Below are 20589 nucleotides of genomic sequence, written 5' to 3' on the forward strand. Positions count from 1 at the left end.
GGTGACGAACAAAGCGCCTTTATCTCTAATAGATATATACTTGATGGTGTCTTAATTGCTCTCGAATCTTTAGAAGACCTTAAATCTAGAAATCAAAAGAGTTTTATATTTAAAGTTGACTTCGAAAAAGCTTTTGATTGTCTAGATTGGGATTTCCTTAGATCAATAATGTCTTCAATGGGGTTTGGGTCTAAATGGGTAAAATGGATTATGTCTTGCCTTAATTCTACATCTATTTCTGTTTTAATCAATGGTTCACCCACCGACCAATTCTTCCCCAGAAGAGGTGTAAGACAAGGGGACCCTTTATCCCCTTTCCTTTTCATCATTGCGGGCGAAGGATTAAACCAACTTTTAAAAATTGCAACAAACAAAAAACTAATCAATGGTGTCGAGATTGGAAAAGATAATGTTGTTTTGTCACACCTCCAATATGCGGATGACACAATTATTTTTGGAAAATGGAACAAAGTCGAGGTTAAAAATATTTTGAAAATTCTTAAATGTTTCGAGGATCTATCGGGCCTTAAAATTAATCTCAACAAAAGTAGTGTTTATGGTATTCGTACGACCACTTCCGAACTTGCTAGCTTAGCTTCGTGGTTTAATTGCAAAGAAGGGTCTTTTCCATTTAGCTACCTTGGGCTCCCAATTGGGGCTCAAATTTCTTCGTATAATACTTGGGCTCCTATTCTCGAAAAGTTCAAAAAACGTTTATCGGATTGGAAAGCTAAATCTATCTCTTTTGGAGGTCGTCTCACGTTAATTAAAGCGGTGTTAACTAGTCTCCCACTTTATTATTTTTCACTTTTTAAAGCACCTGCTAATGTAATTAAAGAACTTGAAGGGTATCGTCGTGATTTTTTTTGGGGGGGATCTCAAGATGAGAAAAGAATGGCTTGGGTTAAATGGGAACAAATACTTTTACCTTACGAATTTGGTGGTTTAAATGTTTGCTCCTTAAAAATTAAAAATCTTGCACTCCTATCCAAATGGTGGTGGAGATTCCTCTCGGGTGTAAACGTTTTTTGGGTTCGCATTATCAAAAGTATTTATGGAATTGGCGGGGGTTTGGGATGTTGTACCTCGATACCCGGGAACAAATTGAAAAATCTTTCGGGTCGCCCTTGGTATAATATTATTAAAATCGAAGACACCCTAACCAAGTTAGGGTGTAATCTCTCTAACGCTTTTGTCAAAGATGTAGGAATTGGTGCGGATACGAGATTTTGGATTGATAAGTGGATGGGCGACGTACCGCTCAAAGACGCATACCCGAGACTTTTCAAACTCGAGGCTACACCAGAGGCTTTCATTGCCGACCGTTTGGATGTAACGGTTAATCCGTTGATTTTCAAATGGAATTGGTCCATGCCCCCGAGATGGCGTACTGAGGATGAACTTTTTTCTCTTATCGATTCCATCAGAGCACACCCTTTTTCTCATTCTCCTGCTACCCAGTCTCATCCTTCGGCTGGCCCGTGGTCCTGGAAACATGACCCGTCGGGTCTGTTCTCCACCAGCTCGTTGGTCCGATTACTTAGCTCTCTAGCCGCTGAAAAAGTTCTTTCTTCACCACCCCAGCCTACGGACTTTAACCCACTCATCCCGCAAAAAATTGGTATCTTCATTTGGAGGGCGAAACAAAACAAATTGCCCGTTAGAGTCGCGCTAGATAAAAAAAGGTATTGATCTCCACTCATTGAGATGTCCGGTTTGTGATGATGATATTGAAACTCTACATCACACGCTCCTAACTTGTAGTTTTGCCAAAGACATTTGGGAAAGAATCCAAAAGTGGTGGAATTTCAATCATCTACCTATCTCATGTATTTCCGACATTGCACAAAGTTCAAATCCGTTTTTAAACTCCAACCATGGGGTATCCATATGGCAAGCTACGGTTTGGGTCACATCCTATCATATTTGGACTCACAGAAATGCCCGTACTTTTGGAGGTAATTGCCTTAGCTCCTCAAAGACCGTAGCAGAAATTCAAAGCAAATGTTTCGAGTGGATAAACGCCCGTTGGAAAAAAGGATCGCTAAATTGGTTAACGTGGATCACGAACCCCAAAAGTTTTGATGCATCACTCGCAAAAGTAGGTGTTGGTTAAGGTAGGTTTTTTATGCCGGATCCTGCTGAATTATTACTTAGAGGAGTCTAAGTGGTTTAGGCTCAATTGCTTTGTCGCTGCATTAGATCAGCACTGTATTTCGGGTCCTAATCCGGCTTGTTTTTATACAAGTTGATCCCTCTTAGTAGTAACCGGCGGGTGAAGGCTTTTTCCTATCAACAATTAACCATACACACTGTCTATATTCTCGCGTTTGCTCTAATTTTTAAGCATTTTTTTCGTGTTTAGCTGATAGCTCTATGATTGTAGCATTATTTGTATATTGGCCTTAGGCCCTCCTGGTTGTATCTCTTTTTATTAATATAATTTGTTGGCTTTTCAAAAAAAAAAAAAAAATACATATGTTAATAGTGATGTATTTCTTTACATGACAAATTGGTATCCCAAATAGATTTACAATCCTCAACGTGAAAGAGCTTTTATTGTGTAAAATGACATTCACTTCCCATACTTTTTAGTTACTCACTATTTAATATTTCGTAACTTGCTACATGTTTTATTCATAGTTTCACTTTTGTGTCATATTTAAATCAGTATAAATAAGTTTTATATTTTTTAGAGTATACAAAGTGGGGTCGGCATCAGCATTGGGCTTCAAGAATGTCGGGATTTCATCGTTCAACCACTTTCGACATTCCCCACGAACATTGAAGTTTTTATGATTGATTGAGGACGCATTTTTACTTCTTTGACACTACTCTTTCACTTTTCACTTCGATGTTATACTTGAAGAGTGGACTCAATCCGTTACCACTTCTCATTAGCTTATAATGCAAGCCTTTTCAAAATATAAATAATTGAAAACAAGAATCATGATTAACCTTTTTTAGTATATACACTTGCACAATACCTCTTCTTCATAGATAAAGTGTCAACTTTAATTGAACATACAATTTTAGAATATTTAACTAACTAGAATTTTTTTCAATTTGCTCCTGTTTAAGCATGTCATCGCATGCTTCCATACTTGTAATTTTTTTCTTAGTAATGAATATATTGTGCTTTTCAAAAAAAAAAAAAGAATTTTTTTCAATTAAGTTTCATCTATAGTCACTTGATTAAACAAGGGCTAGTAGTAACTTTGTTCAATAGTATATTTAAAGAATAACAAGATGAACATTTATAGTGAGATACTCAAAATAATAATGTAAACACTTATTATGAAATAGAAGGCGTAGCACGTTTTTAATATATATTTTTGTATACTAAATTTGAAAGTTGTTTAGAATATAAGTCAATCAAAGCCATACACGTATAACGTAACAATAATTATAATAAGATGTACATCACACAACGTGGTTTTAAATAAACAAAACAAATGTTTTGAGTATATGGACGTGCGTACCATCATGTTTTAAGTTTGTTGGAAATGGATATGGAATATTAATATAAGCACAAAAAAATCGAGTTATGATCTTGTGGTGGAAGATATAATTAAAATAGTTGAGTAATGGCAATGATATTAAGTCAATATCATTGATGATTATTGATATTGATTGTATAATTGTTGTATTTATTAGTACGTGTCATACGTTTATTTGTTGACTTATCTAAAACTTTTGCATGTCAAAGACCAATTTCAAATGGTATTTTCAACGAAAAAAAACTTATTTAGCGGTAGCTTAGAGTTTAAATGATCTGGTTAAAAAAAAAAAAATAGAACTGGTCAAACGAGTCTTATTATTTAACAAGATCGGTTTTTTAAACCGGCCAATATTCATTATTGACTGATTTTTTAAAAAAAAGTTTGGTTTGGGCCTTGCACTTCTAGCTAGGGGTGCCCAAGCTCTCCTAACTAGCCCAATACAATACATACATTTAGTAAACAACCCAATTCAAATGATTTGTTTCTTTATGACTTTATCCATCGTGCATATATACATATACATATAAGTATATACTAGTAAAATGACCTATGAAATCACGAGTTTATTTAAATGAAATAATTTAATGACATGTTTTAGGTATTAAGTGTAAATGCTAAAGTCATTTATTTTAATGACTCGTTTAACTAAAACACTTGTCGTCGTTTTTACAAATATATAAAGACATGTATTTTCGCATACATATGTAACGTAATTAATTTCGTAAAAAGAATCCATATTTGAATATTAATAATATAATTATTATAATTATTATATCAAAAGTAAATAATAATAATAATAAAGTTCGCTCATAGTTGAGTATTTATATTTTTAATAATAATAATTATTATTATTAGTAATAATAAATGCCTTTTAAATTTTTTTAGAAAATTAAAATTACAATTTAGGAAAGATTAATATTTCCTTTTATAAAAGATTTCGTATTATTAATTAAATTAATATATAATTATGACATCATCATTATAAAAATTAAAGGGTAATAGCTTAATGATTGCATCATCATTTTAAAGCTTTATATAACTATATAGATGTATATATACATGTGTATACTAAACAATACAATAAGCTTTATGTTTAATGTTTAATAAATTATCATGGCCTACTTGTCATATACGTATATGAAACTAGAACATCAACAACGACTGAAAAACTTAACGAAACACTCAAAATTACAAAAAAATAATAAAAAAATAAGCAACCCTAACTTATCACTGCAATTGCGTTGGCGTTGTTGCTCGTCACCGGCAACGATAATAGCAACACTGAATTATTCGATATTTCGTGACTAATTCATTGGTGGTGATGGCGCCTCCTCATACGACTGGAATAATGAGTAATCTGTTGTTGAAAGGGTTTGACGGTTTTTATTTTTGAAGAGAGAGATATAATTTCAGCTTTTTAGTCTAAGAAAATGAACGTTCGTGATTTGAATTTTTTTTAGTATAGAGAATAGATGGGTTGGGCCAAGGGACACGTGAGTTAAATGGTTGATAGGTGGTTGATGGATAACCATGAACCACCAAACCACTCAAACCAACTACCGTTTCTTAGATAATACGAACTAAAATAGTATATGGTCCGTTAAAAAAAATGTGATTTTAAAAATTAAAATGGAGTAAACTGATATTTTATTCTCAAATTGAAATTTATTAAAATTAAGATATGAGTAGTATCAATTGATTTTTTTTCACTTTGAATATATATAATTATTTATAATTGAATCTGCTTAAGGACATTCTTTTCTACACATACATATCACAATAGGTACAAGAAAAAAGTGAAGTTTACAATATCCATCCACGTAGCCGTGCTTTCTACAATCCTTCCTACAAAAGGGTTCCATGCAACCTCCTCCTCCTTTATCTTCAGCATCACATAACGCTTTTGGCCCGACTCTACCTTCACCTTGAAATTACGTTAACAAGAAAAATTTATTCATGGTTAACAAAAAACGATAAAAAGTTAACTTTTAAAGGTAAAAACAAACTGAATTGCTAAAACTACCTTCACATAAAATAACTAGAATCAATATTAGAATTGTTTTGAACGTAACATCCATTGTAACTATATAATACAGATGTAATACATTCAGATCCTATTTAAAGGCAAATAATTTCACGTTTTCAATAATATTAATTGCACTATCTTATTCTATTTTGTTAATATTAATAAATAAATTGCATGATATTGTATATAAAGTTTTAAGCAATAAATGAATTTTCGTTTTTATGCTATTATATTACATTACACTTTTTATTATGTTACATTGTATTCTTCGTAATTTTTTTGCGCCTTGCTTGCTTTTTATATATAAAGTTTCTGTCATTCAAAAAAACAAAAATAATATATTCTATCATATTTTACTATACTATCATCAATTCTTAATAATTTATTTTTTGAATGGCAAACACATACATGTAACATGATTTTTTTCACGAATATATACATAATGTTTATCATAAGAATTAAATTCATGATCTTAAGGTTAGATGGGCACCTAAATAAAATATTAGATAAATATTAATTTTTTAAAATGACCTTATCAACAATGGCTTAAATAAATATTAGTTTTTTAAAATGAGAGAATGTATAGAGAATTTCAATAATCATCGTAGAATATAAAATACTAGAGAAAGGTATGGCCACTACATTTTTCCATTGAATAAAAATAAAAATTACTTTAGCTATGTCTAATCAAGGGGTAAAACGACTTTGGCATGGGAAAAGAACAAATATTTTAAATTAGAAACGACATTAGGGAGGTAGGCTGATATTAGTTATACTAATCTCTATATCTCTATATATATTAAAGTAAACACTCAATGGAGTGACAAATCCTCTTAAAAATAAATCCTAACCGTCCAATCTTTTAACCACCTCTAATCCTAGCCATCCATCACCCCTAATCAAATATATCAGGTGATAAGTAAGGATCAAGGAGATAAATTCTCCTTAATACCCTCATTAGAGAAATTAGCACGGAACTGATGAAGCAAATAAGGGGTTTGACACATTACGGGTAAATTAGGGTTCTAATACACTCAAACTAGGCGGTTCACTCTCCAATCTTCATCATCCCAAAAATCTCTCATCCATTCTTCTTAATACCCCTGATTATACAAAAACATAAGGGAAAATTAGGGTTCTTCACACATATATCGATTACACGAGAACATACGAGATTGATTGTTATGTAACTTGTGAATCTTATCATGGAAATCGAAGATCGGTCAAGCAATTCAGAAGCATGTCATCGTCTTACTTTGCATATTGAAATGGGTTAAGCCACTGATTGATTAAGATGCAGGTAACTTCGTTTTTTGTTTAACTAATTTAGGGTTTGAATCAATTAAGATTGAATTGTAATCCATCAATTGTAAAAAAAACAAGAACTCGAAACCCGTATGAACATGGACATGAAGCTATTACTTGATCCGGATTAAACACTAGCAGAATTGACAAATGCTTATTAAGGTTAAATTGTTAACCCTAATTGTATATTCATAGTTTATACATGTAATATGATGAATCAAGTATTTATACCACTGAAATACAGATTTCACTTTATGAATTCAGAGTTTAATTTCAGGCTGTAACAGAAAATTGTGATAATGAATGTTGAGTTTACAACGACATATATATCATGTTTTGTTTGATTTAAAGAGTTGATGAGTATTGGCAACAAGTATCTAACTTATAGAAAAACCTGTTTCGCAATAGGATTGTTGGGTGATGATAGAGAATGGACAATTGCTTTAGAATAAGCAAGTGCCACTGCAACGGTAAGCAAATTGAGACATATCTTACTTTAGTGCGACGTAGCCGACCCATTAAAACTTTGGATGCAGGTATGCCTTTACTTATATTATTGTGAAATTATTTAGAACAATTGACTTTGGATTGCATTTTTTGGCATTCATTTAATCTGATATATTTATATATGTCGTAGCTGTTATATTGCCATCTATTAGTTGTTAAATACTTAAACTTGATTACTGCTACAGTATGCTTAAATTTATAATTAACCTTATGATTTTCGATGTATGTTGTTGTTTATGGTTATTCTTTTGGTACCAATATTCATTGCTTATGATGTAATATAGGTGACTGAATATTTAGGTTGTAAAATTAGTTCATCTCCGTCTCTGAATTGAGGTTTCTTTCTATATAATAGATTATTGATTTTGTATTTTTAGTTATTTACATTTTTCAATTTATTGCTTCATTCTGTTTAATGAATTTAATTGAGGTGTGAGCAAATCTCAACGAAATACCAGCGTTATATGTGTACATATATCTGTACCGATCGAGAATGGTGATAATTGATGAATTGAATTAGCCAAGAAAAAAAATTGAAATGAAAAACAATGCAAATATGGAGAAAGCGGGTATTACAATCAAAGATGGAGAAAGCAGGTATTACGAGTACTTATTTTGTTGTTAATGTTATTCTGATTTTTACGTTTAAGAATATGAAGGGTACAGATACGAATTTATCACTATTCAACCCCTATGTTCATCATCATCATTACCGTTAATTGTGATGTTAGTGTTGTTGCAGAATCCGGCATTACGAATACTGAAATCACTGAAGAAAAGACAACAGTCTGGAATATTAGGTCTGAATTTTTTATCAAGTGAGTTTGTGATATATACCTTTGAACAATGTATTACAAGGTGAAACTATGTTATATGATGTCTGAGCTTTAGTATTCATCTCCCACTTAAGCATTCTATATCCATATTTACAAAACTATATGTATGTAGATAAGATTCGTAGTTAACTGACAAATCCATATATACAACACCTTTGATGATTTAAATATCTAATAAATTTTCATCTGAATTGGAACCTTTGAGCACAGTATATTTGAGATACTTTTTGTGTACGTTTCACCTTATTCACCTAATATCATACCATTTTATCTTTTCAGGCAGATGTTAAATGGGAAAAAGTCGAATGGTTAACTCTAACAAATAGATATATTTATCATCATACAGAGGTAACCCTAAGCTTCTTTACTTGCATTTTATTTAGTGAAGCCTTTGATTTTACTTAATGACATGATATGAAATAAACATAGGTGGTATTATGGCATTACAGTTTGTTATAAAATGGTAACATTGATTGGCCTCCACAAGTTTTTTTTTTCAATTTTATTGTATACAAGGGTATCTTAGGTATTTCATCGGTAGTTAAAGACTTCTATTAAGTTTTTTAAGATTGATTAGATTGTTTGATTGATTATTCATTGTTTAACATGAAAGCAGGCCCTTATGCATGCCTGTATCGCATGTTAGTTGAAACCTTCCATTGAATGGCTTGCAACTTCTGATCTTGAAGATGAAAGTGCCAATTCGGTAAAGAACCCTTATTATTTTCATCTGCCTATATGTTGATTCTTAAACCGTATTCAAGTATTTACTTATTTTTTCTGTAGGCACCAGAAGCTCAAACAAGGACCTGGACTGACGACTGTCCGCACTACTTATAAAAAACCCAACTCAGCATACATGTTACATAATATATTGTCAAACTAATACCTCTAATCTTAATTTCAGGGTTCATGGTTATAACCCAATTATGCTTAGCTAATCACTAATTTTTTGTCACTTATGGTGGACAACTTGTGGTGGACAAATGTGTCAAAGTTTCTCTGACTCTATCATGTACTTTAATTTCTTACCAGTGTATGCATGGTTGTAAGTATCTTTCTTTAATGTTCTTTTATTATTTTATTGCATTTTCTTGAGTGAACATATATGAAGCATTAGAGGAAATTGATAATACAGTTAAGGGTACCTCAACTAAGAACCACACATATTATACCTCAACGTTTGCTATTGACAGATATCGATATTACAAGCATCGTGTTTCTCAAACAGGTATTCTTTTTATGTACCTACTGTATCATGGTAGACTGACCAAGAACGTAGTTATAGGTTGATAGCTTTATAACATAACCTAAATGTGTGATTTTTATATATTTGCTACTATGGTGTCGGTTTTTTTTTTTTTTTTTTTTTTTTTTTTGCATTTTATATGAATTTTAATAAACATTAACATATAATTCGAATGCTGGTGGAAGGGTTTGTCAGTTCAAAAAATGGTTATTAGCATGCGCACAGAGTTAGAGGATCAGTTTGAAAAATGCCCATTACTCCTATTTAGGAACCGACCGATTCCAGTTTATAAAATTCGAGTAATTAGTTGGTCAACGTAGGTCAACGGGTCAAAATCAAATTTGGTTTGTTAGAGTCGGATTTAGTCGGTCATAATCGGTCAAAGTCAATATTGGTCATAATCCTTGTGCTTGCTTATTAAACTAAACCTACTAATCATAAGGAAGACAGGTCGTTTGACTAACACTTAAAACTGTGTTTTGAGTTGAAACAAGTTGTTAAGTAGAGTTAATCATTTGTCAATTTCTTTTTTCAATTAGTTATTGCAATAGACAATTGTTACAAGAACAATATTATCACAGTGATGATTTCTTCTTTCAATTTAAAGATTGAAAAAGGTTGTATGTCGGTAGATATATTTCGGAAAAGGATTGTCAACCACTTTGTCCTTTTGACCTACTGACCTGATTATGATGAAATACAAACCAAATCAAACAAACTGTGAGTGGGCCAAAATTGCCACATGGCCAGTGACACTCTGTGTATATTTTTCTAATTATCTTTCTCTGTGTTCCTCATTATGTTTCTACAGTTATACTTATATGTGGTTGTTTGAGCCACAAAGCTCCGCAAATTCACGGGATGTAGATATAAGAAATAAATTTATGATTTGATGAAGAAGCGAACTCAGGAGGATGATAACGCTAACCAGGTGTTCCTCGATTCTTAATATTTTCTTTTTGATAATAAAATATATGAGTCTAAACTCAAAGTCGAATCATACACAATGTGGGATCATGGGTAACAAATTTGTTTGCTACAAAATATCTTTGAAAGCTTAGGCTATTATGGAAATAAGGTGTTTGTCATAAAAGTGTAGCTTGGGTGGGTATGTGTTGAAATGATGAGAATTTTGGTGTCATCAAGTAAAGAAATTAAAGATACATAATGGGTTGGTTCTCTATGAAGTAAGGGTACTTCTTATGATCATAATATTGACATATTCGTTAATTTATTTGTATTTTGTAATTTCACGAGGGGTTTATTTTTATCTTAAAATTGGAGTTTATCTTTATTGTCCTTAAAATTAAAATATAACCCATCTTCCCAAAGAAGTGGTACAAAATTTAAATTTCAAACAAACTGACTTATATCCTATAAACTGATATGAATCTTTCAGCTTATATGAAAAGTAAGCCACACAATTCAATAAAGCTACATATAACATGCTGTGTTGAATATGTAGCACACACAATTTCATTTATACATGAGCATTGTTCGACCTATTCAACTGTATGCCGATTTATGATGTGAAATCAACAACATACTGCAAATTTTAAATAAATTGCAGGTTGAAAATATACTGGTTACTGGCATAGCTGTTGTGGAGGTATCCGTGCGCTAATGAGCATGGAAGATGAAGAAACGTCAAGGTTTGGCCAACAGAAAGCTTTTAATTTTCTGATTCTTTAAGATTTTCATGTTACTCTTTGCTTTCAATGCTTATTAGACATGAAATCTCATAAGTTTACTTGATTTTTTCAGTAGATTTATTAAAAAATGGGTCATAGTGGTAAAGGATGCAAGAACGAACACAAAAGCTACCACTTTTAACCTCAGCTTTGGCCAGTAGTGTAAACACTGCGAAAAGGTACTTATGAATTTCTGATAATGTGGTATCACCAACTTAACTCATCTTGCATATCCCTACATGTATGTGGGTGGCAAAATAGATGGGCTGGGTAACAAGTTAAGGAGGGGTCGAGATGGGTTGGGTTGACCTAAAACAGTTTCTGTATATTGTACCAAGGTTGCAAATCTTACTACTTGGGGAGTACTCGGTCGAGACTTTTTAGCAAGTACTTGGAAACTTGGGGAGTACTCAGATATTGACCAAGTTTGACTTTTACCAAGTTTGACTTTGCAGGAATAAATAAATAATTCACTATTAACTTGCTAACATACACATGGGTTAAAGAACGAGTGGCGAAAGGTCTGCTTTCTCTTCATGGTGGTTACTATAATTTCATGGATTGTACATACGAGAAGTGGACTCTTGATTGCAGTCGAGAACAGGAAACAGGTCGATATGCCATCAAGAACCGTGAATTTTGGTCTTGGTGTTGTATTGTTCTTATTCTTCTTGATATTTATGAATAAACGGGTCGATATGCCATCAAGAACCGTGAATTTGGATAGAATTTCTATGTCTACTTCATGATATGAGCATAGTCAAATTTATGTAACTTTTGTGTTGTACAAACATAATTGTCATTCTGTATCACATGGATGTTTAATGCAAGTAACATAGCCTTTTCTTCATTAATCATCTCCTTTCTTACCATATTTAATTTTCTACCATGGATGCTTCATTTTGTTATCTTTCTATATCATATATAATGTTAAAAAAATTGCCATCATTAAATCAAAAATAACATTCATGAGCCTTAACATATCTTAATTTTAAAATGGCCATTACAAGGTTAGGAAATTAATGGTTTTACTCCTAAACGGGGTATTTCAAGCAATAACCATGCTCGATTATATTGCTTGAAGTAAGTTCTTCCTAAATTTTCAGACTCAAAGCTATTTAGTATTTAATGTTTGGTTTTGTTTTAGAGAGCCATAATCTCATCAAGATTTCAATTGGACATAACGGTACTATTAGAGCTGTTGATGTACAGGTAATTGTTCAAAATGGGTCAGGACCTCTTGCATCTAATGTATACTGTAAGTCATGGAATATGGTGTTGATCTTGACAATGTCGAATTAGGGAAACTTCTTTCCTTTTTTCATAAATTTATAAGTTTAACCAAACAAACATGTAATAGTCTTGATGGACAATTTTTTGAGTTAGAGTTACACTGGTAATAGTCATAATGGCCAAATTTCGATAAAATTACATGTCAGATCTGGTTCACAAAAACTAACTATATTATATTACGAAGTATTAATGACAAAATATTTTGAAATACACAAATTTGGATATTAGTGTTTAGAAATATAGTGTGTGTAATAAATGATTTCATCCAAATGAAGATTAATGTTTAGAAATATAGTCGCTTGGTACTTTATTAGCTACTATTGATTGACTGATTACTTTTGACAGCCCGAACTTTAGAAGCTTATCAATGAACTTTTAGGAAGCTGCAACTTGGGTCACTAGCAACATCGGTATATGCTTATTTAGAGTGGGAAAACATGAACAACAATGTGATACTGCATAACTAAGATGTACGTTTGAGTTTTTGTAAAAAACGTAGATTGACGATGATTTACTTTGGTGCACAAAATATGGTTCTGAATTTGAAGTTATATATGTAATCTTATGTTCTTTATTTTAAGAACAAATCTAGGTTCTTAATCAATGAAATATAATTATTCTGAAAATTCAATTTTTGTGTATTCGTCCTTAAAAAACCTCGCGAATTTGCGGGTTTTAAGCTAGGTTTGTGCTACTTTTGTTGTGATTTCTTTTTCTAATAACTTTTGATGTGTTGTTAGTACATGCTTCCATTTTACATAGGCGGGTGATGACTTGGTTTTGGATGTGAATCAACACATTGACCAAGAGTGTGATTTCAATGTTTTTTTTACACAATTGTTAACTATTAATATTATTCTCTCTATATTTATATCTTTTGGTTTTTTTATTATACTTTCGTAGATTTAATATAAGACAATTAACACTACTACTTTAATTTAATACATTCATTACAAACATTACTCTTGATTAAATACTCGGAGATGTCTTCCTCACCGCTATATGTGCTTATTATTCTTTACATGGTCCTTTTAAAAACTTATGAGTTGTATCATATTTGCATTTGAAATTCTCATTTACAACGAATAGGTTCTGATGTGACTCTTTTAATCATTTAATTAGTTAAGAGACACATATTATGTTTGTTTTCAGATTAACCTAAATGACTGTTATCATGTTCAGGAAACTTGCAACAGAACGAACCGGTTGTAAAAATAGGTTAGATTGTTTTTTTAAAGTATTTTACTGGATTTTTAACTTAACAACGCATAACTGCAGGTAGCAATTTCTAGACACGGGCACTGTTGTATGGTATGTGTAAACACAATTGTCAGTCGGGTATACATTAATAATAGTTTACCTAAGTTTCAGGCACTTTAATGTTCTGTTGTTGAACTTATACTCTATGCTTATTTCACTCTTCTACCGTACTTGGAAAAAATAACATATTATGGAAATTTAAGTATAAGAAAGTATTGTGTCATTCTAGGCATTTGACACGCTTACCTTTCCGATGAGTTGTTAAGGATAAGTATTCTACTTCGGATTATCGAATTTTTTAAATGATAGATTTTTCCAGGAACGATTTGGTGTGAAATCGATCAGAGGCGAATAATATGAGCTTATGTCGGCTCTTTATCTCCAAGTTAGTATCATCAGCCAGGCACTCATTTTCGTGACAAGATCAAGGAGCTGGTCTTTCATTGAACGTCCTGGTCTTTTACTCCTCACCGTCTTTTTACATGATCATCTAGTGAGTAGATTCTTATTTAGAGATGACATAAAGTTAAACTTGGGTACATGTCATAATGGGTAACTTTATGGTTTAAATAGGTAACTTTGGTACATGTCAAATTGAGAAACTTAATGGTCAAAATGGGTAACTTTGATACATGTCAAAATGGGTAACTTAAAGTGCCTGAATTGGCTTTATAACATTGTCTTCTTCTTCTTCTTCTTCCCGTTAGACATCTTCAAATTAATCATTCGTTACGGTTTGAGTGGCAAGGTCTGAGACAATATGCTTAAAAAACCGGCAAGTTCATTTTCATTATTGAATCTTTTTAATCTAATTTGTTGATACTTCATCTGTAGTCAAATTCATACATTATAATTTAGACTTAACATATATACTAATTTATACAATTATTTTTTTGGATATGTATTTACGATTGATGATTTTATATTTAATTTGTCATTTCACATAAAAAGAATTTTGTTCGACAGTGTTTTTCGAGTTCAAGTTCTGTTAGGCGTAAGAGTACAACCCCAAATAACCTTCTTGCTGAAGACACACCAAGTCGACAAACATCTGATGCAGTTGCATCTCTCAAAATACCAAAGATTCAACCATTCTGATTTGATGCACTGTCAAATTTTTGAATAAATATAACGTGTGTTTTTTCAACACGCAATACTCATGCTACAATAAACGTGGTCTGATTGTGCAACCACATGAGGCAAATGCCTCAAACAAACTTTTTTATTTGTTTTTATGTTGCATTTCAATGACTACATCTATATCTAGATTTTTTATATAATAAATATGTTTTTGGTTTTTATTACCAATGCTTTTTATATGTCTGCAATAACTGTTTAAGTATTTTATAATATGTTCAACTTTTAAAGTTTTTTACAGACATATATGGTTGGATTCTAAATTTTAAGTACATACATTGGATACATAACAACTAACATAACTACTTATATTAAATACAATAATTATAAACTTTATTTCTGTACAAACACTCACATAGCCCCGCGAATTCGCGGGTCCTCCACTAGTACCGAGTAATAAATATAAAATATAAAATTATCCATATAATAAGATACTATGCTAATTGATTTTGTTTTGAGGTAAGTTTTGTACTTCTTTTTTCTTTCTTTTTTCTTATACTTAAGTCTATATTTATTTATTCAATTCTTTCTAACTTTTTCAATTTTAGTTTAAATTCTTAGTTTAGAAAATATTATGTATGCGTGAAGCGTTCACACATACTATTTTCTTTAAATTGCTTACTTCAATCTGACCTAAAAGTGACTCAAACCATAAAACATATAATCTTTTTTTTAATACGTAAAATGAATAAAATGAAATTGAAGGGATTCATGGATCGCAAAAATCATAATTGAAGTAAATTATACAAGTTTAATTGAATATATTCTTTTTTTGAAAGGCAATATAGTAATTTTATTAATAATACAAGATAACGTTCAAAGTGAGCAAACTACCAAGTACTCAAAGTTACATCACAAGAATACACACAGATGCCAAGATGACAACATTATATACAACATCTCACAAATGATTAAGAATAAATACTACAAGGATTATGAAGTCAAGAATTCCAATCGATAACTTTTTCCTTGCACCTTCTCGCAACCCATTCAAAACTTTTAACTTGAATTTCGCGAACCGCGACCGGCACGTTCCAATCTTTGTTTTTGAAAACTTTTTCATTTCGGTTCTTCCACAATAGATATACACACGTCCATGTCACTGCTTGCCATATATGTTTACCCATATCCGAATTAAGATGCCACGAGTTGGTGATTAGTAAGGAACGTAAGTCCAAATTCGGAGGACGCGGAACGCTCCACCAATCGAAGATTTTAAGCCATACATTACGAAATTTCTCACAAGATAAGAGGGAATGACTAATGCTTTCGATGTCATTGTCACAAATTGGACAACAGACCGAATGTAAATCGACACCCCTCTTATCCAATTCGACCAAAATCAGGATTTTACCTTTTAGCACCCTCCAAACAAATATCTCAACCTTTTTGGGGACTAGTGAGTTGCGTATAGTACCCGAAGAAGTAGAAGCATTCGAACAAAGTAGCTTTTCATTGATAAGATCCGAAAGAATTTTGGTCTTGAAAATGCTTTTACTACTCACGTTCCAACACCACAAATCTGATTGATCTGCACAAACCGGGACTGATTTCAGCAGCTGCTGCAGCTCGTCGAGTTCACTCCCTGCCCGACCCATAGGTTCTCTGATCCAGCATCCATTGAGAATTACTTCTGACTCGCAAACAGTAATTCTTGATCCCACCTTCGCATCCAAATCAGTTTCCAAGTATGATAGCCTCTTTGTTGGGGTGTGTTAGGATGAATATCGTATGAATGTGTGTGAAAGTAGGAAGATTGTATAGAGAAAACTAGAATTCTATTCCACAACTTCCTTGAACACCTTTACAAATCTTTGGCTATGTGTGTGAATGGCTCACTTCTAAGGTTGCCTTGTGGGATATATGTAGTGACCCGAACTTTTCCATGTTTATATATATTAATTGAGATTGATATTTACATGATTAAATGTTTCCAACATGTTAAGCAATCAAACTTGTTAAGACTTGATTAATTGAAATATGTTTCATATAGACAATTGACCACCCAAGTTGATCGGTGATTCACGAACGTTAAAACTTGTAAAAACTATATGATGACATATATATGGATATATATATATAGTTAACATGATACTATGATAAGAAAACATATCATAAAGTATATTAACAATGAACTACATATGTAAAAACAAGACTACTAACTTAATGATTTTTAAACGAGACATATATGTAACGATTATCGTTGTAAAGACATTTAATGTATATATATCATATTAAGAGATATTCATACATGATAATATCATGATAATATAATAATTTAAAATCTCATTTGATATTATAAACATTGGGTTAACAACATTTAACAAGATCGTTAACCTAAAGGTTTCAAAACAACACTTACATGTAACGACTAACGATGACTTAACGACTCAGTTAAAATGTATATACATGTACTGTTTTAATATGTATTTATACACTTTTGAAAGACTTCAATACACTTATCAAAATACTTCTACTTAACAAAAATGCTTACAATTACATCCTCGTTCAGTTTCATCAACAATTCTACTCGTATGCACCCGTATTCGTACTCGTACAATACACAGCTTTTAGATGTATGTACTATTGGTATATACACTCCAATGATCAGCTCTTAGCAGCCCATGTGAGTCACCTAACACATGTGGGAACCATCATTTGGCAACTAGCATGAAATATCTCATAAAATTACAAAAATATGAGTAATCATTCATGACTTATTTACATGAAAACAAAATTACATATCCTTTATATCTAATCCATACACCAACGACCAAAAACACCTACAAACACTTTCATTCTTCAATTTTCTTCATCTAATTGATCTCTCTCAAGTTCTATCTTCAAGTTCTAAGTGTTCTTCATATATTCTACAAGTTCTAGTTACATAAAATCAAGAATACTTTCAAGTTTGCTAGCTCACTTCCAATCTTGTAAGGTGATCATCCAACCTCAAGAAATCTTTGTTTCTTACAGTAGGTTATCATTCTAATACAAGGTAATAATCATATTCAAACTTTGGTTCAATTTCTATAACTATAACAATCTTATTTCAAGTGATGATCTTACTTGAACTTGTTTTCGTGTCATGATTCTGCTTCAAGAACTTCGAGCCATCCAAGGATCCGTTGAAGCTAGATCCATTTTTCTCTTTTCCAGTAGGTTTATCCAAGGAACTTAAGGTAGTAATGATGTTCATAACATCATTCGATTCATACATATAAAGCTATCTTATTCGAAGGTTTAAACTTGTAATCACTAGAACATAGTTTAGTTAATTCTAAACTTGTTCGCAAACAAAAGTTAATCCTTCTAACTTGACTTTTAAAATTAACTAAACACATGTTCTATATCTATATGATATGCTAAGTTAATGATTTAAAACCTGGAAACACTAAAAACACCGTAAAACCAGATTTACGCCGTCGTAGTAACACCGCGGGCTGTTTTGGGTTAGTTAATTAAAAACTATGATAAACTTTGATTTAAAAGTTGTTATTCTGAGAAAATGATTTTTATTATGAACATGAAACTATATCCAAAAATTATGGTTAAACTCAAAGTGGAAGTATGTTTTCTAAAATGGTCATCTAGACGTCGTTCTTTCGACTGAAATGACTACCTTTACAAAAACGACTTGTAACTTATTTTTCCGACTATAAACCTATAATTTTTCTATTTAGATTCATAAAATATAGTTCAATATGAAACCATAGCAATTTTATTCACTCAAAACGGATTTAAAATGAAGAAGTTATGGGTAAAACAAGATTGGATAATTTTTTCTCATTTTAGCTACGTGAAAATTGGTAACAAATCTATTCCAACCATAACTTAATCAACTTGTATTGTATATTATGTAATCTTGAGATACCATAGACACGTATACAATGTTTCGACCTATCATGTCGACACATCTATATATATTTCGGAACAACCATAGACACTCTATATGTGAATGTTGGAGTTAGCTATACAGGGTTGAGGTTGATTCCAAAATATATATAGTTTGAGTTGTGATCAATACTGAGATACGTATACACTGGGTCGTGGATTGATTCAAGATAATATTTATCGATTTATTTCTGTACATCTAACTGTGGACAACTAGTTATAGGTTACTAACGAGGACAGCTGACTTAATAAACTTAAAACATCAAAATATATTAAAAGTGTTGTAAATATATTTTGAACATACTTTAATATATATGTATATATTGTTATAGGTTCGTGAATCAACAGTGGCCAAGTCTTACTTCCCGACGAAGTAAAAATCTGTGAAAGTGAGTTATAGTCCCACTTTTAAAATCTAATATTTTTGGGATGAGAATACATGCAGGTTTTATAAATGATTTACAAAATAGACACAAGTACGTGAAACTACATTCTATGGTTGAATTATCGAAATCGAATATGCCCCTTTTTATTAAGTCTGGTAATCTAAGAATTAGGGAACAGACACCCTAATTGACGCGAATCCTAAAGATAGATCTATTGGGCCTAACAAACCCCATCCAAAGTACCGGATGCTTTAGTACTTCGAAATTTATATCATATCCGAAGGGTGTCCCGGAATGATGGGGATATTCTTATATATGCATCTTGTTATTGTCGGTTACCAGGTGTTCACCATATGAATGATTTTTATCTCTATGTATGGGATGTGTATTGAAATATGAAATCTTGTGGTCTATTGTTACGATTTGATATATATAGGTTAAACCTATAACTCACCAACATTTTTGTTGACGTTTAAAGCATGTTTATTCTCAGGTGAATATTAAGAGCTTCCGCTGTTGCATACTAAAATAAGGACAAGATTTGGAGTCCATGTTTGTATGATATTGTGTAAAAACTGCATTCAAGAAACTGATTTCGATGTAACATATTTGTATTGTAAACCATTATGTAATGGTCGTGTGTAAACAGGATATTTTAGATTATCATTATTTGATAATCTACGTAAAGCTTTTTAAACCTTTATTTATGAAATAAAGGTTATGGTTTGTTTTAAAAATGAATGCAGTCTTTGAAAAACGTCTCATATAGAGGTCAAAACCTCGCAACGAAATCAATTAATATGGAACGTTTTTAATCAATAAGAACGGGACATTTCAGTTGGTATCAGAGCATCGACTACTCGACACACCGTGAATATGAATGAAGAGGAATTCCGTACTTTTCTAGCTTCAAACATAGCCGCAGTACAGGCTGCGCTACATACCAACAATAACCTTGGATCTAGTAGTACAGGAAATCGTGTGGGATGCACCTACAAAGAATTCACTGCCTGCAAACCTTTGGAATTTGATGGAACCGAAGGACCGATCGGATTGAAACGGTGGACCGAGAAGGTTGAATCGGTGTTTGCCATAAGTAAGTGTACTGAAGAGGACAAAGTGAAGTACGCTACGCATACCTTCACAGGTTCTGCGTTAACATGGTGGAATACCTATCTAGAGCAAGTGGGACAAGATGATGCGTACGCACTACCGTGGTCAGCATTCAAGCACTTGATGAACGAGAAGTACCGTCCCAGAACCGAGGTCAATAAGCTCAAGACAGAACTTAGAGGGTTACGAACCCAAGGATTTGATATTACCACGTACGAAAGACGATTCACAGAATTGTGCCTATTGTGTCCGGGAGCATTCGAAGATGAGGAAGAGAAGATCGACGCGTTTGTGAAAGGATTACCGGAAAGAATCCAAGAAGATATAAGTTCACACGAGCCCGCCTCCATACAACAGGCATGTAGAATGGCTCACAAACTAGTGAACCA

At 32.1% G+C, this 20589-nt stretch overlaps 1 protein-coding gene and 2 long non-coding RNA genes across 3 annotated transcripts; 2 read left to right on the forward strand and 1 right to left on the reverse strand.

The window, feature by feature from the left end:
• The first annotated feature begins 7501 nt into the window (after positions 1-7501).
• Positions 7502-9424, forward strand: LOC139851286 (uncharacterized). The gene is made up of 5 exons (XR_011760582.1): positions 7502-7938; positions 8084-8159; positions 8457-8525; positions 8794-8883; positions 8964-9424. It is a non-coding gene; the product is annotated as an uncharacterized lncRNA (long non-coding RNA).
• An 871-nt stretch (positions 9425-10295) lies between these two features.
• On the forward strand, positions 10296-11297 carry LOC139851689 (uncharacterized). The gene is made up of 3 exons (XR_011760686.1): positions 10296-10357; positions 10997-11078; positions 11191-11297. It is a non-coding gene; the product is annotated as an uncharacterized lncRNA (long non-coding RNA).
• A 4451-nt stretch (positions 11298-15748) lies between these two features.
• Positions 15749-16405, reverse strand: LOC139854063 (uncharacterized). Its single transcript, XM_071843387.1, has one exon. It carries the CDS (start codon positions 16403-16405, stop codon positions 15749-15751), a length of 657 nt encoding a protein of 218 aa, XP_071699488.1.
• Between the last annotated feature and the right edge of the window lie 4184 nt (positions 16406-20589).

Source organism: Rutidosis leptorrhynchoides, chromosome 6, assembly GCF_046630445.1.
Source record: "Rutidosis leptorrhynchoides isolate AG116_Rl617_1_P2 chromosome 6, CSIRO_AGI_Rlap_v1, whole genome shotgun sequence".
Lineage (NCBI taxonomy): Eukaryota > Viridiplantae > Streptophyta > Magnoliopsida > Asterales > Asteraceae > Rutidosis > Rutidosis leptorrhynchoides.

Coding starts and splice junctions, on each gene's coding strand:
- LOC139854063 (XM_071843387.1), bottom strand. CDS start 16,405: ATGGGTCGGGCAGGGAGTGAACTCGACGAGCTGCAGCAGCTGCTGAAA.